Source organism: Chrysemys picta, chromosome 6 (assembly GCF_011386835.1).
Source record: "Chrysemys picta bellii isolate R12L10 chromosome 6, ASM1138683v2, whole genome shotgun sequence".
Taxonomy (NCBI): domain Eukaryota; kingdom Metazoa; phylum Chordata; order Testudines; family Emydidae; genus Chrysemys; species Chrysemys picta.
The window spans coordinates 5,133,615-5,151,992 of NC_088796.1; the positions used below are offsets into that span (position 1 = coordinate 5,133,615).

General features: G+C 48.6%; 3 protein-coding genes across 4 annotated transcripts in view; 2 read left to right on the plus strand and 1 right to left on the minus strand.

Annotated features, from left to right (window-relative positions):
• Positions 1-5,306, plus strand: part of LOC101952333 (uncharacterized) — a 22,341-nt gene extending 17,035 nt beyond the window's left edge. The window contains exons 3-6 of one of the 2 annotated variants that reach the window (XM_005296220.5): positions 1,899-2,045; positions 2,397-2,462; positions 3,093-3,183; positions 4,061-5,306. In XM_005296220.5, coding sequence (XP_005296277.1) covers positions 1,899-2,045; positions 2,397-2,462; positions 3,093-3,183; positions 4,061-4,265 — 509 coding nt within the window. In that variant the 3' untranslated portion in view covers positions 4,266-5,306. The remainder of the gene's footprint in view (positions 1-1,898; positions 2,046-2,396; positions 2,463-3,092; positions 3,184-4,060) is intronic. The other variant, XM_005296221.5, reaches the window with a different exon arrangement.
• On the minus strand, positions 5,117-16,750 carry NUDT2 (nudix hydrolase 2). Its single transcript, XM_005296222.5, has 3 exons — positions 16,619-16,750; positions 12,260-12,409; positions 5,117-6,848 (listed from the first exon to the last, which is right to left on the minus strand). The coding sequence occupies exons 2-3, from the start codon at positions 12,393-12,395 to the stop codon at positions 6,535-6,537; spliced, it is 450 nt and encodes a 149-aa protein (XP_005296279.2). The 5' UTR covers positions 12,396-12,409; positions 16,619-16,750; the 3' UTR covers positions 5,117-6,534.
• Positions 16,751-16,841: 91 nt separating this feature from the next.
• The window catches only part of KIF24 (kinesin family member 24), a 38,803-nt gene continuing 37,266 nt past the window's right edge, over positions 16,842-18,378 (plus strand). Inside the window, exon 1 of the mRNA XM_024103656.3 lies at positions 16,842-17,017. The gene's annotated coding sequence lies outside the window, so the exon portion shown is untranslated. The remainder of the gene's footprint in view (positions 17,018-18,378) is intronic.

The following is an 18,378-nucleotide window of genomic DNA, read 5'->3' on the forward strand; positions in this document are numbered from 1 at the left end:
AAATCACAAGAGCTGGCAATGCTATTGAGAGAGTTTTCTTTTTGATTTCAAATGAAGTATAATCTACTGGCTATGAGTTCATAGCTCTGTCCCTGGTCCTACCTCAGGGAGCTGGGCAGTGCAGCTCATGTGGTAGTCAGAGTTAATTTCTAAGAAGGAGAAACTAGTCTAGAATACAGAGCCAGCCTGCCAAGGAGCTAGAAAAATCCTTTTGGGTCCTTTGGCATCACCATTCTTACTAGAGACAATATGGTCTGCTGGCCTGAGCGCAGGTCTGAGAACCAGGAACACCTGGGTTCTAAACCTGACTCTGCTCTGGTACCTTTGTGCAGGTCACTTAGCTTCCCTGTGCTTCCATTTCCTCATCTGTAAAATGGGAGCAACACTTTTAAGTGACTGTTGCCGTCTTAGTCATAAAAGTTAGAACAGGTTAGACGAACACCTATCAGGGTGGTCTAGCTAATACTTAGTCCTGCCTCGGTGCTGGGACTGGACTAAATGACCTGCCTAAATCCCTTCCGGTCCTACGTTTCTATGATTCTGTGCTTTCACTAGTTCTTGTGTCTAAACTCTAGGATAGCTCCCAGCAATAGATATCGGATGGTGGTAGTGTTTCCAGGCTTTTTAGTTAGAAGCGATGCAGATAATTAGCCAGCTCACCATCCAATCAGATTCCTCCTTCCTTTCAGCCCATTTGGGTTATAAACTGGGAGATGGGTTCATGACAAGAACATTTCCCTTACAAAGTTGTCTACAGAATTAAACATCTGGAGATCACATCCGTTCCCCACTCTTCAGCTCCAGGGACCACAAAAGGATTGGGACATGCAGTGAATGGTCCAGTGCTTTCTGTAAGTGACCCATGCAATTCCCTTGGGGACACTATTTCACTGTCACAAGGTTTTTCCTGACATCAAAGCTTCACTCTTCTCTTGGGTTGTTTGAGTTGCTTGGTAAATTAGTCCCTTGCTCCCCACAATCCCTTTATTTTCTCCAAGACTAAGACCAGCTGGACCCCCCAGCTCTTCATTCGGACAATGAAGCTGTTGCCCCTGGAGGGCAAGTCTCCTTTTATTCCTTATACTGTTTGGTGTAATAGCATCACTCCTGGTTATACACACTGTGAGTTCTCCAGAGAGGCTGGCATGACACCTCTGATCCCACAGCAGCGTCTAATGGAGTGATTGTATGCCAGAGATGGGGACCTCCTCTCCTTCTGCTACCCAATCTAGACGAATGATCAAAAACAGGGGAAGGGGGCTCTGATTTGCCGCTCTCGTAAAGGGTCTACCCTTGCAGTGCCAAGGTCAGTATGCTAGTCATGTACCCCCAGACCATCCGAAATAACTCCCCTAGTCTTTGATGCTTAGAACTTTCAGATACTTAATCACCAGCATTTGATAACTGAGAAGCTTGTGCCTACTTCATTTGTCAGTAATGCTCATAACAACATATCCTATCATTTAATATCCATTTGGCCACGTCCAGTCATTTAACGTGTCAGGAAGGCGTGTGTGTGTATCTCAGCTCGGACTCTGCCTGCACCCTCCATCACGCTTCAGCTTTTAACTGTTTGTTTGTATCGTGCCCATCCTTCTTACACTGGATGTTCCTCAGAACAGGGACCTTGTCTAACCCCCCGGGCCAAATTCTGCCCTGACCACCGGTCTGATCTTGCAAGCTGCTAAGCGCTCTCCGTTTGAAATTCATGAAAATGGAGGGCCCCACTGGATCGGGCCCTTGCAAATCATGCAATCCAAACTACCTCAGGGAGGCTGCAGGAGAAATAAGCCAGGGCAGGCTTTGTCCCAGCGTGGTTTGCTGAGGGACACGCAAGCCCATGGTGCTGTATAGTGAATAAACAATAACTGTCTGCATCTTTGTTTTTTCTTTCTAAGCTAAAACCATCAGTTCCTCAGCAAAGAGCCACACCAGCTCCAGGGGCTCTCTGCTGGAATTGCCTGCCTCCACATTGGCTGAGTTTAACAGCACAGTTTCTCCACCACGGAGCAACCGGATGCTTGACGTTCTAGCAACGGACAAGGGTGGGTACTTTGCTTTCCTGAATGCACGTGTCCGAAGAGCAGCAGCGGCTGTAGTTTGGTCCCTGTCACGTCACACCGCTGTGACGCTTGTCTTGCCAGTGGGAAGCAGTGCACTGATGGGGGGCTCTGGCTGCCCCAGATGTGCTACAGTCAGAACGATAGTGGTGCACAGCCACTCTTAGCACCCTAGCGCAACAGCAGGGCTCCCAACCTCTTCCCACCCGGATAGCAAGGGGTCCTGCAACTAACACGTAGCCATAAAGAGAAAGGATAATGCAGTGCAATGCTCCCTCCCGTTCGGCAGTACAGCCCACTAATGTGTGCATCTCTGCTCCTTCCCCACCCCCACAGAAGTGTCTGGCCAATTTAAAAATCAATCTGGACACCGAGGGAAAGGTGCTGGGGCCAGGCCTACAGGTATGTTGAAACAACCAATGAGAAAAGGGAAAAGACAGGGTGGAGTGCGGGTACCAATGTCCCTTCCTCTCCCTGCAAATAGGAAATTGATCCCACCCACCCCCACTTGGTGCTATCTGATGCTGATGCTGGTCAGTACTCCAGAAAGAACTAAAGCACCCTCCTTCATCCAACTGCCTGCAGTATGCCCTGGGGGGAGAAATTCCTCCTGGAGATCAGCTGCACCCCCCACGTGGGAGTAAGAGTTACCATGATGGAGCGCTGAATCCCACTCCACCCTGAGCTTACTGTTGATATCCAAGAGTTGTTGTCTCTTGCTCCTGCTACCCCTTGCATCCCAGAACTCTGGATTGCGGGGCAGAGAATTCTGAATATTCATTACCCTCTGAGAAAGTGGGGGAACTTGCCAGGGACAGGCTGTAAAAATGCAGCCCTGAGCATATGGCAAAGCTGGCCCATGACCCCATGAACAAGGAGACTACCCATAAGTCATCTCACCCACCCACATCCTCTGCTACTCTTGATGGGGCTATAACGGTCCATTTGAGTCTGGAACAATATTACAGAATAACACAGCAAAGGGGCTAAGTGAGGAAACGTGTGTGATTGTGCAATTTGATTCCATTTCAGCCACCAAGTGGAAGACAGCCATGCTAGTCCTCAGCCCCTTCGCATTTATACTGGGGCTGATTATACTGACATTGAATGTTCGCTACAACAAGTAAGTGGGATGAAGTTTCTCCCTTAGCTGCTTTTCTGTTGTCACAGCTGTGCAACTAAAGGCTTGAAAGCCACAAGTGTACTAGCATATCAACCCCCAGGCCACATGTAGGCTCTCACCAAGTCCTGTTACTATGTCCCCACCTCTTCCCATCCCCATCTCTGAAAGTTTTGTCCATGTTCTGGTCATCTCTCCCCTTTGACTACAGTAGAACCTCGGAGTTACAAACACCTCAGGAATGGAGGTTGTTCATAACTCTGAACAAAATGTTATGGGTGTCTTCAAAAAATTTACAACTAAACAATTGACTTAATACAGCTATGCAGAAGAAAAATGCTGCTTTTAACCATCTTAAATGAAATGAAACAAGCACAAAAACAGTTTCCTTCCCTTGTCCAATCTTTTTTTAAAGGGAAAGTTTAACACAGTCGTGTGCTGCATTTGCTTTTTTGTTGTCTCTGCTGCTGCCTGATTACGTACTTCTGATTCCAAATGAGGCGTGTGGTTGACTGGTCAGTTCGTAACTCTGAGGTTCTGCTGTATAATCTTTTCCTCTCTGGCCTCCTGCTGCTTCATCCCTCCTTCCCGCCAAAATGCAGCTGATGAAGTCTTCTCCCTCTCCCGTTTCAATCACATGATACCCAGAGAAGGGCCGGTCTGTGTGGGAAGCTTGGTGCTGCCCGTAGCATACCTGTTCTGGGGATAAAGGATTCAGGCTCCAGGGGTGCTGATTCAGCTCTAAATTCACAGGGGAAAACAAGTGGCAGGCAGATGCAATTACTAAATCCGTTGAGAAGGGCGTTGCCCACCTTGGACATAAATGAAATGTTAGATGAAATAACTGATTTTTGGGTCCCCCTTTTTTCTGTCCTCTTAGGAAGAAGAAGCTCTCTGCTCTGAAGAGCTACCCGGAGAGCTGCAACAGAGCTGGCTTACAGGAGCAGTCCCCAGTAACGGTGACAGCGGGCAGCTGGCAACGCAGCATTCCAGCCTCTCGTTCCCCTCCCTTGCAGCACGGGGAAATACTGATTGAGTGGAAGGATGGGACCGTCACTCCCCTTTTTGATAATGCTAACTTTTAGATGGGCTCCCTCACGACTAACGGAGCCCGTTGCTTCTATATTATAGTGCCCTCTGATAAGATACGCCCACTGGGACCAATCTATCCTGAGTGAATTTTTTTCAGTAGCCTAATGGTTTTGATAGAAACCAGCAAACACTGTTTAACACTTGAGAACAATCACATGATGCAGCACAAAGTTCTAGCAAACAGGGCAGATTGTGTTCTGTTTGTTGAGGTGCACAGTGCTTAAACTTTCTCCAGGGTTCTGATTTATTCTGTAAGGAGGCCCATGTGTAACCACAGAGTGCCTGGCTGGTTCCTAATGCTCCTTGCCTTTTGCTTTCCTTTGGATTCTAGCCCCACTGATCCCACGAGAAATGTTATTCCTCCAAGTCAAATGGAAAGGTGAATAAACAAATCCTGGTAGGGTTTGATTTGACTTCAAAGTGGAAAACTGGATCCCCGAGCCAGCTACGCACTCAAAAAACTGCTCAGTGACTTTGGCCATAAGAGAATTTGTGACTTATCAGCTCCACCTTAAGCAGCCAAAAACAAAATGACCGTCCCTGACATTCTCCAGCCATTTGCTGAAGTTTCCCTCCCCTAAAATATTAAGGAAGAACAGTTTCTTTTCTCTAAATAAAAGACATTGCCCGCCACCTTTTCACCCTGAGCCATTGCGAACCAGCCGATGGCAGGGCAGTGACTCACCAAGAGTTTTATATTCCTGGTACACAACACTAACGAATGCTACATATGCAGTGCCATTAAAATGCAGCTACCAACCATGGCTTCAACTAATACAGCACTTTTTGTTTTGGCCAATGGTGGTTCACTGCTGTTGACGGGGTAGAATGGGTTACTTGAAAATGGCTCTGTATTCTTGTTTAATATATATTCTTGCACTTAAACAAAGCAATGCCATCGTTTACATGGTGTTGGTTAAGCAGAAGCTGAAAAATAACCATGAAAATATGACTGTGAAACAGCACATGTAGTTAGTCATTTCTCTCGCTTGTTTACTGATTTTCTTTAAAAAAAATAAATCTTTGCTCTTTTATTGTTCTGCCTGTTACTAAAACACAACACCCCCCACATGCTCTTCATCACTCCCCGCCATTTGAAACGGTGTTCATAATAAAGCTGAGTTTAGAAAAAAATATCAGGAGAGTTGAAATCATTTCTCTTGCTAAGGCACAATGCACCGCTGTATCCGTGCAAATCATTCTGTAGAGATAAAATGGTCTCAATCCTACAAGGAGCTGAGCGCTCTCAATTCCTACTGATGTTAGCGGGAGCTAACGGTGTTCAATGGCTTAGCACCTTGGGAGCTAAGGCCCACAGACAAGAATTAATTATAGCTCTCACCTCTAACGTTCTAGCTCGCGTGTGCGTAGCACTGCTACCTATTGCATGGAATGCCAGACGTGCTCAACGGCAAGTGACCACATTGCCCATTAGGGACGGCAACCCACAGGGAATATTAATACAGCTACTGGAGATGCAGCGTTAGCTTAGATTTCTAGAGCAGAAGGTCCTCAGCTCAACATAGGCATAGACTCATTATGCCACCAAGACCAAGTGTATAATATACTGCTGACCTTCAACGTGTGCGACACAGACCAAAATAAGAGACACCAAAAATAGCAGAGGGAGTTGGAAATTATCAGTTACATTTTGTTCCTCTCTAACAACTTCCATCCCAGGCTCTCAAAGCACGTTGCAAACATTAAACGCACCAGGTAAGGAAATACAACTCATGTGACTGTTGGCAAAGATGAAACGATTTGCCCAAGTGACCAGAAGGAGTCAGTGAAGCTGGGAATAGAGCCCAGCAGTTCTGGCTACTGCTCTTCTGCGCGAAACTCAGGATCTAATGTTTGTAATTGTATTTGATTATTAAAATTCTCCGGATGCTCCGTTTCTCAATACCGTCCTTCTGGGGTCAGGAGAGGTCAAGGAGTCGATTTTCAATAGGACCTGCAGCTGCTCAACACTTCTGAAATTCAGGGCGTAAGTGACCTGATGAAAGCAACAAGGGGAGGGATGGTCAGGGCAGGGATCTCATCTCAGAACTCTCTGGTTCATGCTTAGACCAGACCATGCTTTATGTGAGCTAGGACAACCTAGGGGAGATAAAAGCAGAAGCTCCACAGAAGCTCAGAGTATCTTAACCCCATACAACAGGTTGGTATAAAATTTACATTTCTGCACAACCCCCGTTTTATTCTTGGTAAAAGAGCAGCCCGGGTTTCTTTTAAAAATCCCCATTTTCCTCTATGAAAGCATTATGCTTTGGAACAGAGAAACTGATGCACAGCTCTGAATGCTGCCTGCATCTCCGTATACTCAGCACATTTGCAAGCCTCTTCCAGGTTCAGCCAACGAAAAGCCTGATGCTCATCTGAGAGCTTGATCTCCGTGTTACAGTCGTTCATTTCTGCCAGCCAGTAGATGACCGTTTTGGGTTTGCTTCTGACAGTGTATTGCAGTTCCTTCTTAAACCCTTCAATGAGGGTGAACTGACTGGAATTGAGGCCAGCCTCTTCCTGTGTCTCCCGCAGGGCTGTCTGCAGGTCATCTTCACCCGGATCCACATGGCCTGCCCAGGGAGGGGAGAAAAATAAGTTTCTGAGAAGCAAACTGGCTGTTCTGATTGTGTTCATTCAATTGGCAATAAGGAAAACACATGTGCAGTATCTAATTTTCCACGAAGTACAGCTCACGTGTCCTGTTGTTTAGACCCATTTGCATTAAAGATTGCAGAACACACATTGCAGTTCAAACCTTTTTATGTCCCTCTCAAGGGTTTTAGGATTAGGGTTCATCCCACGTATGCTGACACTGCCAATCAGCACCCGGTGCACCAAATATGTGCCAGAAATCTCTTCTCCTCCTTTCCAGTCCTGTGTTCCTATTGGAGCCTTGCACACCTGCAAAGCCCCAGATGAAGAGACCATATTTCTGGCTAAGGAGAACAGGATTCATTAATGCTGTCCCTTAAGTGGCTTAGGGCCTGATTCTGCCTCTTTTAATCAAGCAAGCAAGCCCATCAAAGTCAGTGGGATGTCCCACGTGAATACAAACTAATCAACAAGAGGGATGCATAAGCAGGCCAGAACCAGAATGAGGAAGTCAACGAGCCTGATGCTCATGAAGGGCAGCACCAAGCACTTGATCTTCAGTTTACATCATTGTTTTATATCCAAACATGAAAACTGCTGAGTAGTGAATCACAGAATCGTAGAATATCAGGGTTGGGAGGGACCTCAGGAGGTCATCTAGTCCAACCCCCTGCTCAAAGCAGGACCAACACCAACTAAATCATCCCAGCCAGGGCTTTGTCAAACCTGACCTTAAAAACCTCTAAGGAAGGAGATTCCACCACCTCCCTAGGTAACCCATTACAGTGCTTTGCCCCGCTCCTAGTGAAATAGGGTTTCCTAATATTCAACCTGGACCTCCCACAAAATAATAATTATTTTGTATCAACATACAAAAAATTTTGGGACAAGAAGTGAAGAATGCCAAATCTGATTCAAACTGCCTGGGGAAATGTAGGTAGGCGTAATCTACCCACGTTGGATCCAGGACACGGACTAGCACCCTTCTCTTATTAAAAATGCCAGGGGGTTGTTAATGATCAGGAACCTCCCTTTTATATTTCGGATGAAAGATGACACTTCCTGCGCACAGTGCCCCTAGCAGGCCAATGGTTCACTACTGATTCAGAGGAAAGAGCATGTCCTACTGACCCATGAAACCAGGTGTTCCTTAGAGGTCTTTCACCCAAGTATTGACCTTGTCCAGATCAGCATGGCTTGTGACATCTCATAAGAGGATATAACAGCCTTCGTCCTTCATCGGTCCCCTTTTTGCCAGTCTCTGAAGCAGTCTTGGTGGCTGACTGCTTAGATGCCCTGGGCAGGAAGGGAAGCCTAGTTTTATTTATTTAGTCTGCAGAAGAGAAGAATGAGGGGGGATTTGATAGCTGCTTTCAACTACCTGAAGGGGGGTTCCAAAGAGGATGGATCTAGACTGTTATCAGTAGTGGTGGCAGATGACAGAACAAGGAGCAATGGTCTCAAGTTGCAGTGGGGGAGGTCTAGGTTGGATATTAGGAAACACTATTTCACTAGAAGGGTGATGAAGCACTGGAATGGGTTCCCTAGGGAGGTGGTGGAATCTCCTTCCTTAGAGGTTTTTTAAGGTCAGGCTTGACAAAGCCCTGGCTGGGATGATTTAGTTGGGGTTGGTCCTGCTTTGAGTAGGGAGTTGGACTAAGTGACCTCCTGAGGTCCCTTCCAACCCGGATAGTCTATGATTCTATGATTATTAGTGTAGCTCTGCACTGTTAAAGAGGAGCTGTGGTTCACCTCCCATACATGTGGCTGCATTTCAGTGGTGAATCAAGAGATTATTAATACCACACACACACACACACACACACACACACACACACAATTAGTAATGTTTCTAAAGTGGTTTGGATGGAAGCTGCTGTGTAGCTGTATGACTAATATCAAATTAAAGAGACCAATATCGCTGCAATGGGATGATAGTACTGCGGCATGCAGCAGCCTGGAGTAAGGTTATTTCTCTTTCCCTCTCCAAGCCAGCCATGTTACTATTCTAGTTCTTTCCATTCACTCTGGATTCCTCAGGATTACAATCACCATTTCAAATAGGGATAAATATAACATTCCTAAGTTGTTTTTACTTTCCCTGAGAAAAGCCAGATTTAGTTTTCTCATGAAAATTCCAGACAGAGACATAAATAGGACAAACCAGGCAAGGGCTCAGAAAAGCACATGCAACTGGGAGTCAAAGTAACTTTCGGAAGGAGAACAATATAAAGGGCTCAATTCATTCATGGTGTAACTCTACTGGTTTCAATAGAGGGCTATAATGGGATGTGCAGCCTCCCAGCCATCTATAGAGGGAAAGACTTATTTCATACCACTATTTATAATTGCAAGTCTAGGATCACCAAAGGGTCAAACAGGCTCCTAGTAGTGGGCACTAACTTGATAATCTGATGGCAGACATCCTCCAGAAAGGCAGAGGTCGATGGACCAGCTTCTCTAATAATTTCCCTCTCCTATCAGCACGACCTCAATTTTATTTAGGTTGAAAACACTGCCTTATATAAATTTGTTGAAGACCAGATACCATGCTGATGGCAGTGTCAGTAATCCAGATGCGCTTCATCCACCCTTCTTAAGTACCAGGGGCATATGGGCAATGACACCGACTACCCCAGCTAAGGCAATAGAGGAAGGTTATGGTGAAAGTAATGGTTAGACAGCTGTGGCATTACCAGGAGTGAACACGTCTTTAGATCTGCTATAGAGACAGCTATAGGTTTTTTGGTCCATACCTGATGATGGGGAAAGACAAAGACCCAGATCCTCAAAGGGAAATCAATGAAAGTTAGGAGCCTAATACCTTTGAGAACCTGGGCAAAAGTGTCTGTGTTGATCCCCCCCCCCCCAATCTGCAGCCTTCAGTGTGACTGATCACAGAGTGTTGTGCACAACACTTGCAGAGCCCAGAACTGTCCTCAAGTGGCTCTGCTCTTTTTCCCCTGAGAGAACCAGAGACACGAGTGGGATCATTCTGCCTATGTCCCAAGATCTCTGCCATGTGTACTACGAGGCTCAGTACTCCTACCCCTCCTGTTAGGTATGAATGCAAGGCAGCTATGGGGGATGTGGTATCAAAAGCATCACAGTGGTTTGAGCATTGGCCTGCTAAACCCAAGGTTGTGAGTTCAATCCTTGAGGGGGCCACTTAGGGATCTGGGGTAAAATCAGTACTTGGTCCTGCTAGTGAAGGCAGGGGGCTGGACTCGATGACCTTTCAAGGTCCCTTCCAGCTCTATGAGAGAGGTGTATCTCCATTAATTTAAAGTGTGAATGGCCAGCATAAAAGACAAAAAAAAAAAAGACCTCCATGCAGTCCTGCTGTAGCATGATGGTGAGCTTCAGATGGTACCACATGCAGTAGCCTGAGCAAGAAAGGCCAACGAAAGTACATCACACTGGGGGTCCCTGCTCTCCAATGACTCCCAATCTGAGACCTGATCCACTTCAAGGGTTAGGCTGTCATGCCATTAGGCTGTGGGAGGACAGTTAACTCTACATCTCTCTTTTCATCAGGTTCAGCTGACAGGGTCAGTTTTCTAAGTATATAGCTGAACTTAGGACTCACATCAAAGGAGATGTAGTTGATGCTGGTAGGCTAAGGGAAGCATCCGGAGATGACGAAGCAGAGCTCTGCCTGCCTTTTGGTATTTGGAAGTACAAAGTGACACTATGGGGCTGGGAGCTGCATAAGTTACTTTTAAAAGATCAAAAACCAGCTGTGGCTCAAAGTGGCTTTTCCACCCAGGTGCTCTTGGCAAGATGGTTATGACTTTTTCGTTCAAATCTGGAGCTTGCCACGTTTATCCACGACTTCATCACCTCCAGATTTTATCAGTGCAATTTGCTCTACCTATGCCTGAAGCCCACTGAGCAACTGCAGAACGCAATGGCTCATTCACTTAGTATTCCAGGATCTGCAATGGCTACCGGTTTGTTTCCATATAAAATTAAAGATTGCCATAATGGTATGGACCTAAAAAGTCCTAAATGGTGTGGCTCCTGGCTATCTGAGGTGCCTCTATATCCCTTTGGGATACTGTGGCAGCTAGGATCGGCTGGAACACTTGTGGCTAGCGTCAGGACATTCTCGATGAGGAACGCTCAATCACAGAACTCTCTTTACACAGTGGATGGTCACAGTCCAGATTTGTTGGCTTTCCGGCACACTGCAAATTCTACTTACCCATGTTTTTGACTCAGAGGATACGGGGAGAGGTTTGCCTACCTTTTTCTTTACATGGGGCAAAGTTGCACTGAGATTACGCTATGAGATTGTTTTGGTTAGTGACCTGTACAAAATAAATATTTATCTAGGTGTGGTCAAGCGCATGTGACATTGTGTCCGGGATAGCCAGGAACTATCAAGACGAGTTGAGGAAGAGGGGGAAGAGAGAATAAAATCTGAACGTTAAAAGTGATTTCTGCGTTGAATGCTCCCCACTCCCAGAGTCTGAGGGAGGTTCAACCAAATGCCTTCTCTGCCATTCACCTTGAGTGATGAGTAAGGCTGCGATTTAGTCACAGAGGTCAGGGCAGTCATAGAGTCCGTGACCTCTGCGACTTCTTTGGCTTCAACTGTCCGCAGCTGAAGCTGGGCCGGAGGTGGGACTATGCACCCCTGCCCTGCAGCTGTGGCTGGATCTGGGGCCGTGAGCTCCTGCCCCACAACTTGCAGCAGGGGCTGGAGCCGAGGCTGTGTGCCCCTGCCCCCGACCCGGCTGGGGCTGTGTGCCTGTAGCTGGGGTTGAAGCTGGGACTGCGTGCCTCTGCCCTGCAATTGTGGCCAGCTCCGGAGTGGGGGCTGTGTCCCCCCGCTGTGGCTGCGACTGCTGGAGCACAGGCTGTGTCCCTGCTATGGTGGGAAGGCTTGGCAGTTTTCCCCCACACCTCCCAACAAGACTCCAGCTGTCATTCCTCCCCCTGACCTAGCCCTGCCCACCGGTTATTTTTAGTGAAAGCACAGACAGGTTATGGGCTCCTGTGAATTTTTGTTTATTGCCCGTGACCTGTCCATGACAAAAATTTTAACCTTAGTGATGAGCCTCTGTACTACGCCCCAGGGCACTACCAGGGCCTGCCTCCCAATTAGTTATACACATTCTACTTGCCATAGAGCTTGGGCTAATGCAAACCCAGGTCTGGCCATTGCCCAAGCTTCAATGCAGAATAAGGTGCATGCAGTTGAGTAAAAGGTGGGTGACACAGCTCTGGTGCTAATATAGTTAATTGTCTCAACTGCCACAAAAGACTGGTAGCCATTAGACGATTTGCCCTTAGAGGTCTTTACATTCTATAACGTCTCTGGTTCTTGGATACAAGGAACATTAGTGTTGATCTATTTTAGCGTTATTGGAACAACCATCACCTTTGGGCGGGGTCCAGTGATGAGTGCCATAGGATGTCTGCAGGAGAAGGTATTCAATGTTGTCACCGACTTTAGAAGAAGGGGATCCTGCCTGTAGCCTCCTGTAGATTATCAAGCCACATGCTCTTAGAGCCATGGTCCTCCTGCTACCTGCAATGAAAGCAAATATGAATGCAGAGGATTAATCATGACAAGCAGGAATAACAGCACTGTAATGCAGCATCTACAGAGGCAATTGCACTAGATGTGAAGTATGTGATGGGGTAAAGCCCTTATTGAACCAGAAGTGAGGGGGAGAGAGCTGATTTGCTAGATAAACTGTCAATCACCCAGACAGACAGGGGGGAGACTTCCTTTCTCTGCAGGATTCTGGATAAGGAAGCCCTCTATAAAACTCCTGTCTCCATCTCAGCTACAGTCATAATTTTAGGACTGGTCATCTAGAGGAAACTAGGCCTGTTATAAGAAATTGGGAGTACTCTGGATGGGTAAATGGATTGATATTATAGTATAGAAAGGTGTGTTTTGCTTGTTGGTTTTTTTTTCTGATTTAAAATATATTTTTGTTATTACTTTTTGTTAAACTCCTCTGAACCAGCCCCTGGTGATTTGTTTGGACAACCTTGCTACGGCGCTCTGCTAGAGTTCAGATGGACATCCCAAACTTCTCCATGATATTTATCTCCAGCATGCATGAAGACATGCACATAACGATGTCAGTAGTTATAGTTACACCTCTGCTTAGCAGGGTGAAAGCATATCCTCTTTCCTTTGCCTTGAAACCACCAAGTCACGAACTACATAAAACCTGACACAAAAATCAAACAAGCTCAGCTGGTTCCACCCATTGGAGCATGAAATCTTAGCAGTTGTTAACTACAAACCACAAAGAATATTGGAAGAGAAGAGAATAAAACCAAGGGAAATCAATGATAAATACTCCGTTTCTAAGTCTTCTATCCTCAGAGACTGCTTACACCTTAAAACTCACAGGAAGTAGCAGAGCATTAGACAAGCTCTTTTCCAGATGTGATACACGTTGCACGGGACTGGCCAGCAAGTCAGTGGTAGAAGTGAGAAGGGGAAGCCCAGGGGCCCAGGATCCCTGTTTCCATTTGGATTGTCTGGTTGTATACAGAGGTGATACTGTTCCCTCTATTTTACAGATGGGAAAATTAAGGCACAGAGAGGGGAAGTGACTTGTCCAGGAAGCTGTGGCAGTCCCAGGTTAGTATCCAGCTGTCCTGACTAACCAGTAGTAAGGCTGCTCCCCTACTGTTTAGTTGCTGTCAATAGGCCGCAAGCTATGCCGGTATTTCCACCCATTGGTACGGCACCTGTGGCACGAGGGTAATCAGCAAAGCTCTGAGATTTGTATGTATCCATTCTGGAGGATCTGAAATCATTAGGAGTGATTCTACCTGCTCTTCAGGTCTGTAGCAATGCAAGCCAATTATGTAGGATATTAGCACCATCTCCTGTACATGCCTGGAAATTCCATGCTTCAAGAGTATGGAAGCTAGACATGGGAAGAACCTCCACTCTGAAACCTGTCAACAATTCTCATTTGCAAAGCACATCTGTGTCCAAGCAAACAAGTCCAGCTGTGAGTTGTGCCTAGACAGCAGACACCAGCCCTGCTGCGAAACAGGTGAAAGCAGGATTAGCCCTGGTGTGTGTCGACCTGCAAACATGTCCCTCACCGCCAGCTGGTTCAGTCTAAACATCTACCCAGGATCTTAGCTCTTTGCACCCTATGTACATAATCATAGCTTTTAAGGCCAGAAGGAACCATTAAAACATCTAGTGAGTCTGACCTCCTGTATAACACAGGCCAGAAAATCTCACCGAGCCATTTCTCCATCAAGCGCACGTGATTCTCAACTCCCCTCACCAAACTTTTCAATGACAATTTAATATACTACATCTCTTCAACCTCCCTCTCATTCCTGTATTTCTCACAGAGCCATTTCAAGAGTTTGTCACCTACAGATATTAACTGATTCATCCTCCAACCCTCCATGAGTAGGGCCCTACCAAATTCACTGCCATGAAAAGAGCGTCACAGACCGTGAAATCTGTGTAGTATAGGGTAAAAGCACACAAAAGACCAGATTTCACAGGAGACCAGCATTTCTCAAATTGGGGGTCCTGACCAAAAGGGAGTTGTGGGGGAGGGTCACAAAGTTATTTGGGGGGGGGGGGTCACACTGCCTTCAGAGCTGGGCGGCCAAAGAGCAGCGGCTGTTGGCAGAACACCCAGCTCTGAAGGCAGTGATCCACCAGCAGCAGCATAGAACTAAGGGTGGCAATACCATACCATGCCAGTCTTACTTCTGCACTGCCGCCTTCAGAGCTGGACAGCAAGAGAGTGGCAACTGCTGACCAAGGGCCCAGCTCTGAAAGCAGCAGCGCAGAAGTAAGGATGGAAATACCAAACCATTCTTACTTCTGTGCTGCTGCTGGTGGCGGCTCTGCCTTCAGAGCTGGGCTCCTGGCTGGCAGCCGCCATTCTCCGGCTGCCCAGCTCTGAAGGCAGTGCCGCCGCCAGCAGCAGCGCAGAAATAAGGGTAGCAGCACCACAACCCTCCCTACAATAACCTTGCAACCTCTCCACAACTCCTTTTTGGGTCAGGACCCCCCACAATTACAGCACTGTGACATTTCAGATTTAAATATTTGAAATCATGAAATTTACAATTTTTTAAATCCTATGAGCGTGAAATTGACCAAACTGGACCATGAATTTGGTAGGGCCCTATCCATGAGGGAGGTAAGGGCTGTGATCCCCGTTTAAGAAAGAGCAGTAGAGAGACATCACTCTCTCTGGTGGAGCTGGCTGTATCATTTGTGGGTCCCCAGAAACCCACAGGAGAATTAGGCAGGGAGCAGCCTCACCCTCTGCTCCCACCAACTGCCAGCTGGCTCCTAGTATGCGGTGTTCTAACTTGAACCAAGGAGGTAACAGTGCTTGTTGGAGACACGGAGTTCAAGGCCACTTGGGTTGAGGCAGGGTATGAAACAGTGAGACGTTTAGGTGTAGGTGTAGGTGGAGCAGTACACATTGAGAAGCGATGGGAAGTGGCTTGGCCCACTTGCATCCTAGGAAGTGGGGGAGCCAGGCCGCTCCATTCAGGGAGGAATAGTGTACATGGGAAAGAGAAGGAGCTGGCCTGCTGGAGGCTGAGTAGAAGATGCAGAGGGAAGAGGAAATCCAGGTTGCGCAGATCAAAGCTGAGTAATATATCTACCTCTTCTATAGTGCTTTAACTAGCGCCAGGGTCAGCGGCAGAGCTGGGAAGAGAACTCAGCCAACGTGATTTTATTGTGATTCTTGTACTATGTACACTTGCATCTGAAGAAGTGAGGTTCTTACCCACGAAAGCTTATGCTCCCAATACTTCTGTTAGTCTCAAAGGTGCCACAGGACCCTCTGTTGCTTTTTACAGATTCAGACTAACACGGCTACCCCTCTGATACTTGTACTATGTGGCGTGTTTTTTAAAGCCACGTGGAAACGTGAAACCCTCAGTTTTCATTTAAAACTAAAAAATAAGTGTCTAATCCTGACTGTGGTGCAAAGCTTGAAAACATGACCCCTAGAGGCACAAACCCCAGAAGGCAAGTAAAAAGAAGCCCAGCTGTGTTGTGTTGTTAGAAACCTTGTTATGATTTTCAAACTAATCCCCTAATTTTCTGGGGCCCGACTCATGATTTTTGAAAACGTGGAGCTGCAACACTAGTAATGCATGGGAGTGGTAGGATGGGATGGGGTCTGGAACTCTTCGGTCAGGGTAACGCAGCACATGCTGGGAAGAGGAGGGGTCTGGGTGCTCTGGGTCCAGAGAGCAGCGCACGCACACTAGGAAACAAGGGGTGTCTGCGCCCTTCAGACTGAGCCAGGGCAGCGCACTGTGCAAAGCATGTGCCGGAAAATCTGCCGTGGAGGTGGGACAGCAGACTGGGAATCGAGAGGCCGGGTTCGCCCACTCCCACAACAGTGTCAGCTCCCCCCTCTCTCGCCCCCAATCAACCCAGGGCCCCCCCATCTCTCCCCCCAATCAACCCCAAGGCCTGCCTCTCTCTCTCCCCCCCCAATCAACCCCAGGGCCCCCCCGCTCTCCCCACCCCCCACTGCCCCAATCAACCCCAGGGCCCCCCTGCCCTCCCCACCCCCCACTGCCCCAATCAACCCCAGGGCCCCCCTGCCCTCCCCACCCCCCACTGCCCCCCTCTCCTCCCTCCCAATCACTCGCAGGGGCTCCATTCCCGTAAACCCACCCCCGCCCTCTCAAATCACGCCCAGGTCCCCCTCCCCCATAACGGAGCCTGCCCCACCCCAACCCAGCCCCCTCTCACCTGCCTGCCAGCTCCTACTCTTCCGGGACAAAAGGAATCAGCGCTAAGGGGCGGGGCTGATACACCCTGACACCAGCCTCAGCCGATCACACATGCAGGGAAGAGCCAATGGGAGGGCTCGATTTGGGACGCTCTGAATGGGATTTGGCAGCTCGCGCGGTCCGTCACACCCCCCTGGCTTCCGATTGGTCGGCGGGGAAAGCCCCGCCCCTTCCTTTGCGTCCCATTCGCTTGTTCCGGGCCCGGGCGGCGCCAGTCTGGGCGCGAGCGTTCGAACCGGGTCGGCGGCGTTGCTATGGGGACGCGGCCTAGTCGCGGCTGCCAGAGCCTGCGTGGGGCGCGAGTCACGAGCCTGCCGGGCGCTAGCCCCGGGGAGGGCGGGAGCGGTGCTGCCCGCAGGTACGTAGCACGGGGGCTCCTGGGGTGAGAGGGCAGCGGGGTCAGAGGGCGGGGGCACCCCAAGTGGGGGGAGGTTAGGGTGCAGTTGCCAGAGAGCCGATGGGCCCTGACCTGTCTTGGTCCTGGGCGTTACCATGGAGACAGCGGGGCCGAGGGGGCGCTGCCCATCCTCGAGCCGAGCATCGTGCAAACCAGCAGGTCGAGTGGGGCCCCTTCTCTAGACAGCCGTGGCCATGGAGCTGGTGGGTCCGGAAGCCTGTCTCCAGCCCAGCATTAGCAGGCACGTTACGGGTCCCCCTGAGCAGGTGAAGGTCACCAGCGGGTCCCACACTGCCCCAGAGACCAGGAGGCCCAGATCTGCCCCTGCCCTGTCTCAGAATGGATGATGCCATTGACAATGGGTCCTAGGAGGTGCTGCCCCGTCTCATAGAGACCCAGAGTCCAAGGCCAGCAGCAGCGACCCCCAGATCAGCTACTCTGACCCCTGCTTAGCACAGGCCGCCCAGCTCCCGGCACTCGAAAGGAGACCACAGTATTCTAGCATACCGAAAACCAGAGTATTATGTGCCACAGGCAGAGAATAGGAGGGACTGAGGCACAATAGGGAAATGATGAAGTGAAATACAGCCAGGTAATCCCGGCAAGTGCCCGCACCTACATGCTGCAGAGGAAGATGGAGGGAAAAACCCCCCAAGGTCACTGCCAGTCAGACCTGGAGGAAAATTGCTTCCCAGCATATGGCCATCAGTTAGCACTGATCTGAATACTGCCAAAGAAGTGACAAGTCCCAGCATGCATTGCCTCATTCTTATTTGAACATCGGTGTTGAGAATATGGATTCTAGTGGGCACTACCCCATTGTGAGCCAAGTGCCACCACAGAGCTGCCAACTGCCTTTGGGCAGTGCCCCGTCTCGACCCTCTGCTGTTGCCAAGCCAATGGGTCTCATCAGGCCCTGCCTTATTTCACTGTGGATATTGCCCTGTGGAGACAGGATCTCAGCCGGTGCTGCCACATCTTGATCTGAGCATCGCCACAGAGATGCTGGGTACCAGTGAGCACTGCCCCATCTCAGTCTGAGCTTTGCCAGGGAGTGACAAGTCCTAATGGATGCTCCCCATTGTTTGATTCGGTTTGAGTGTCACGAAGGCTGTGACTACTGCACCCAGCGTGGAATGCTCTGCCTTGATCCTCTTGGTTACCCTGACATTGTATTGTGGCTCCTGCAATCTCAGGTGGGCTGCCACCTCCTCGTATCTATTAAGAAAAGCAGATTGGCTGCAATTTGCTCTATTTTATGCAAATAAGGTCAGGCCCATGGATTCCTTCCAAGTTGTGGTCATGACACCTAGTATGGTCAT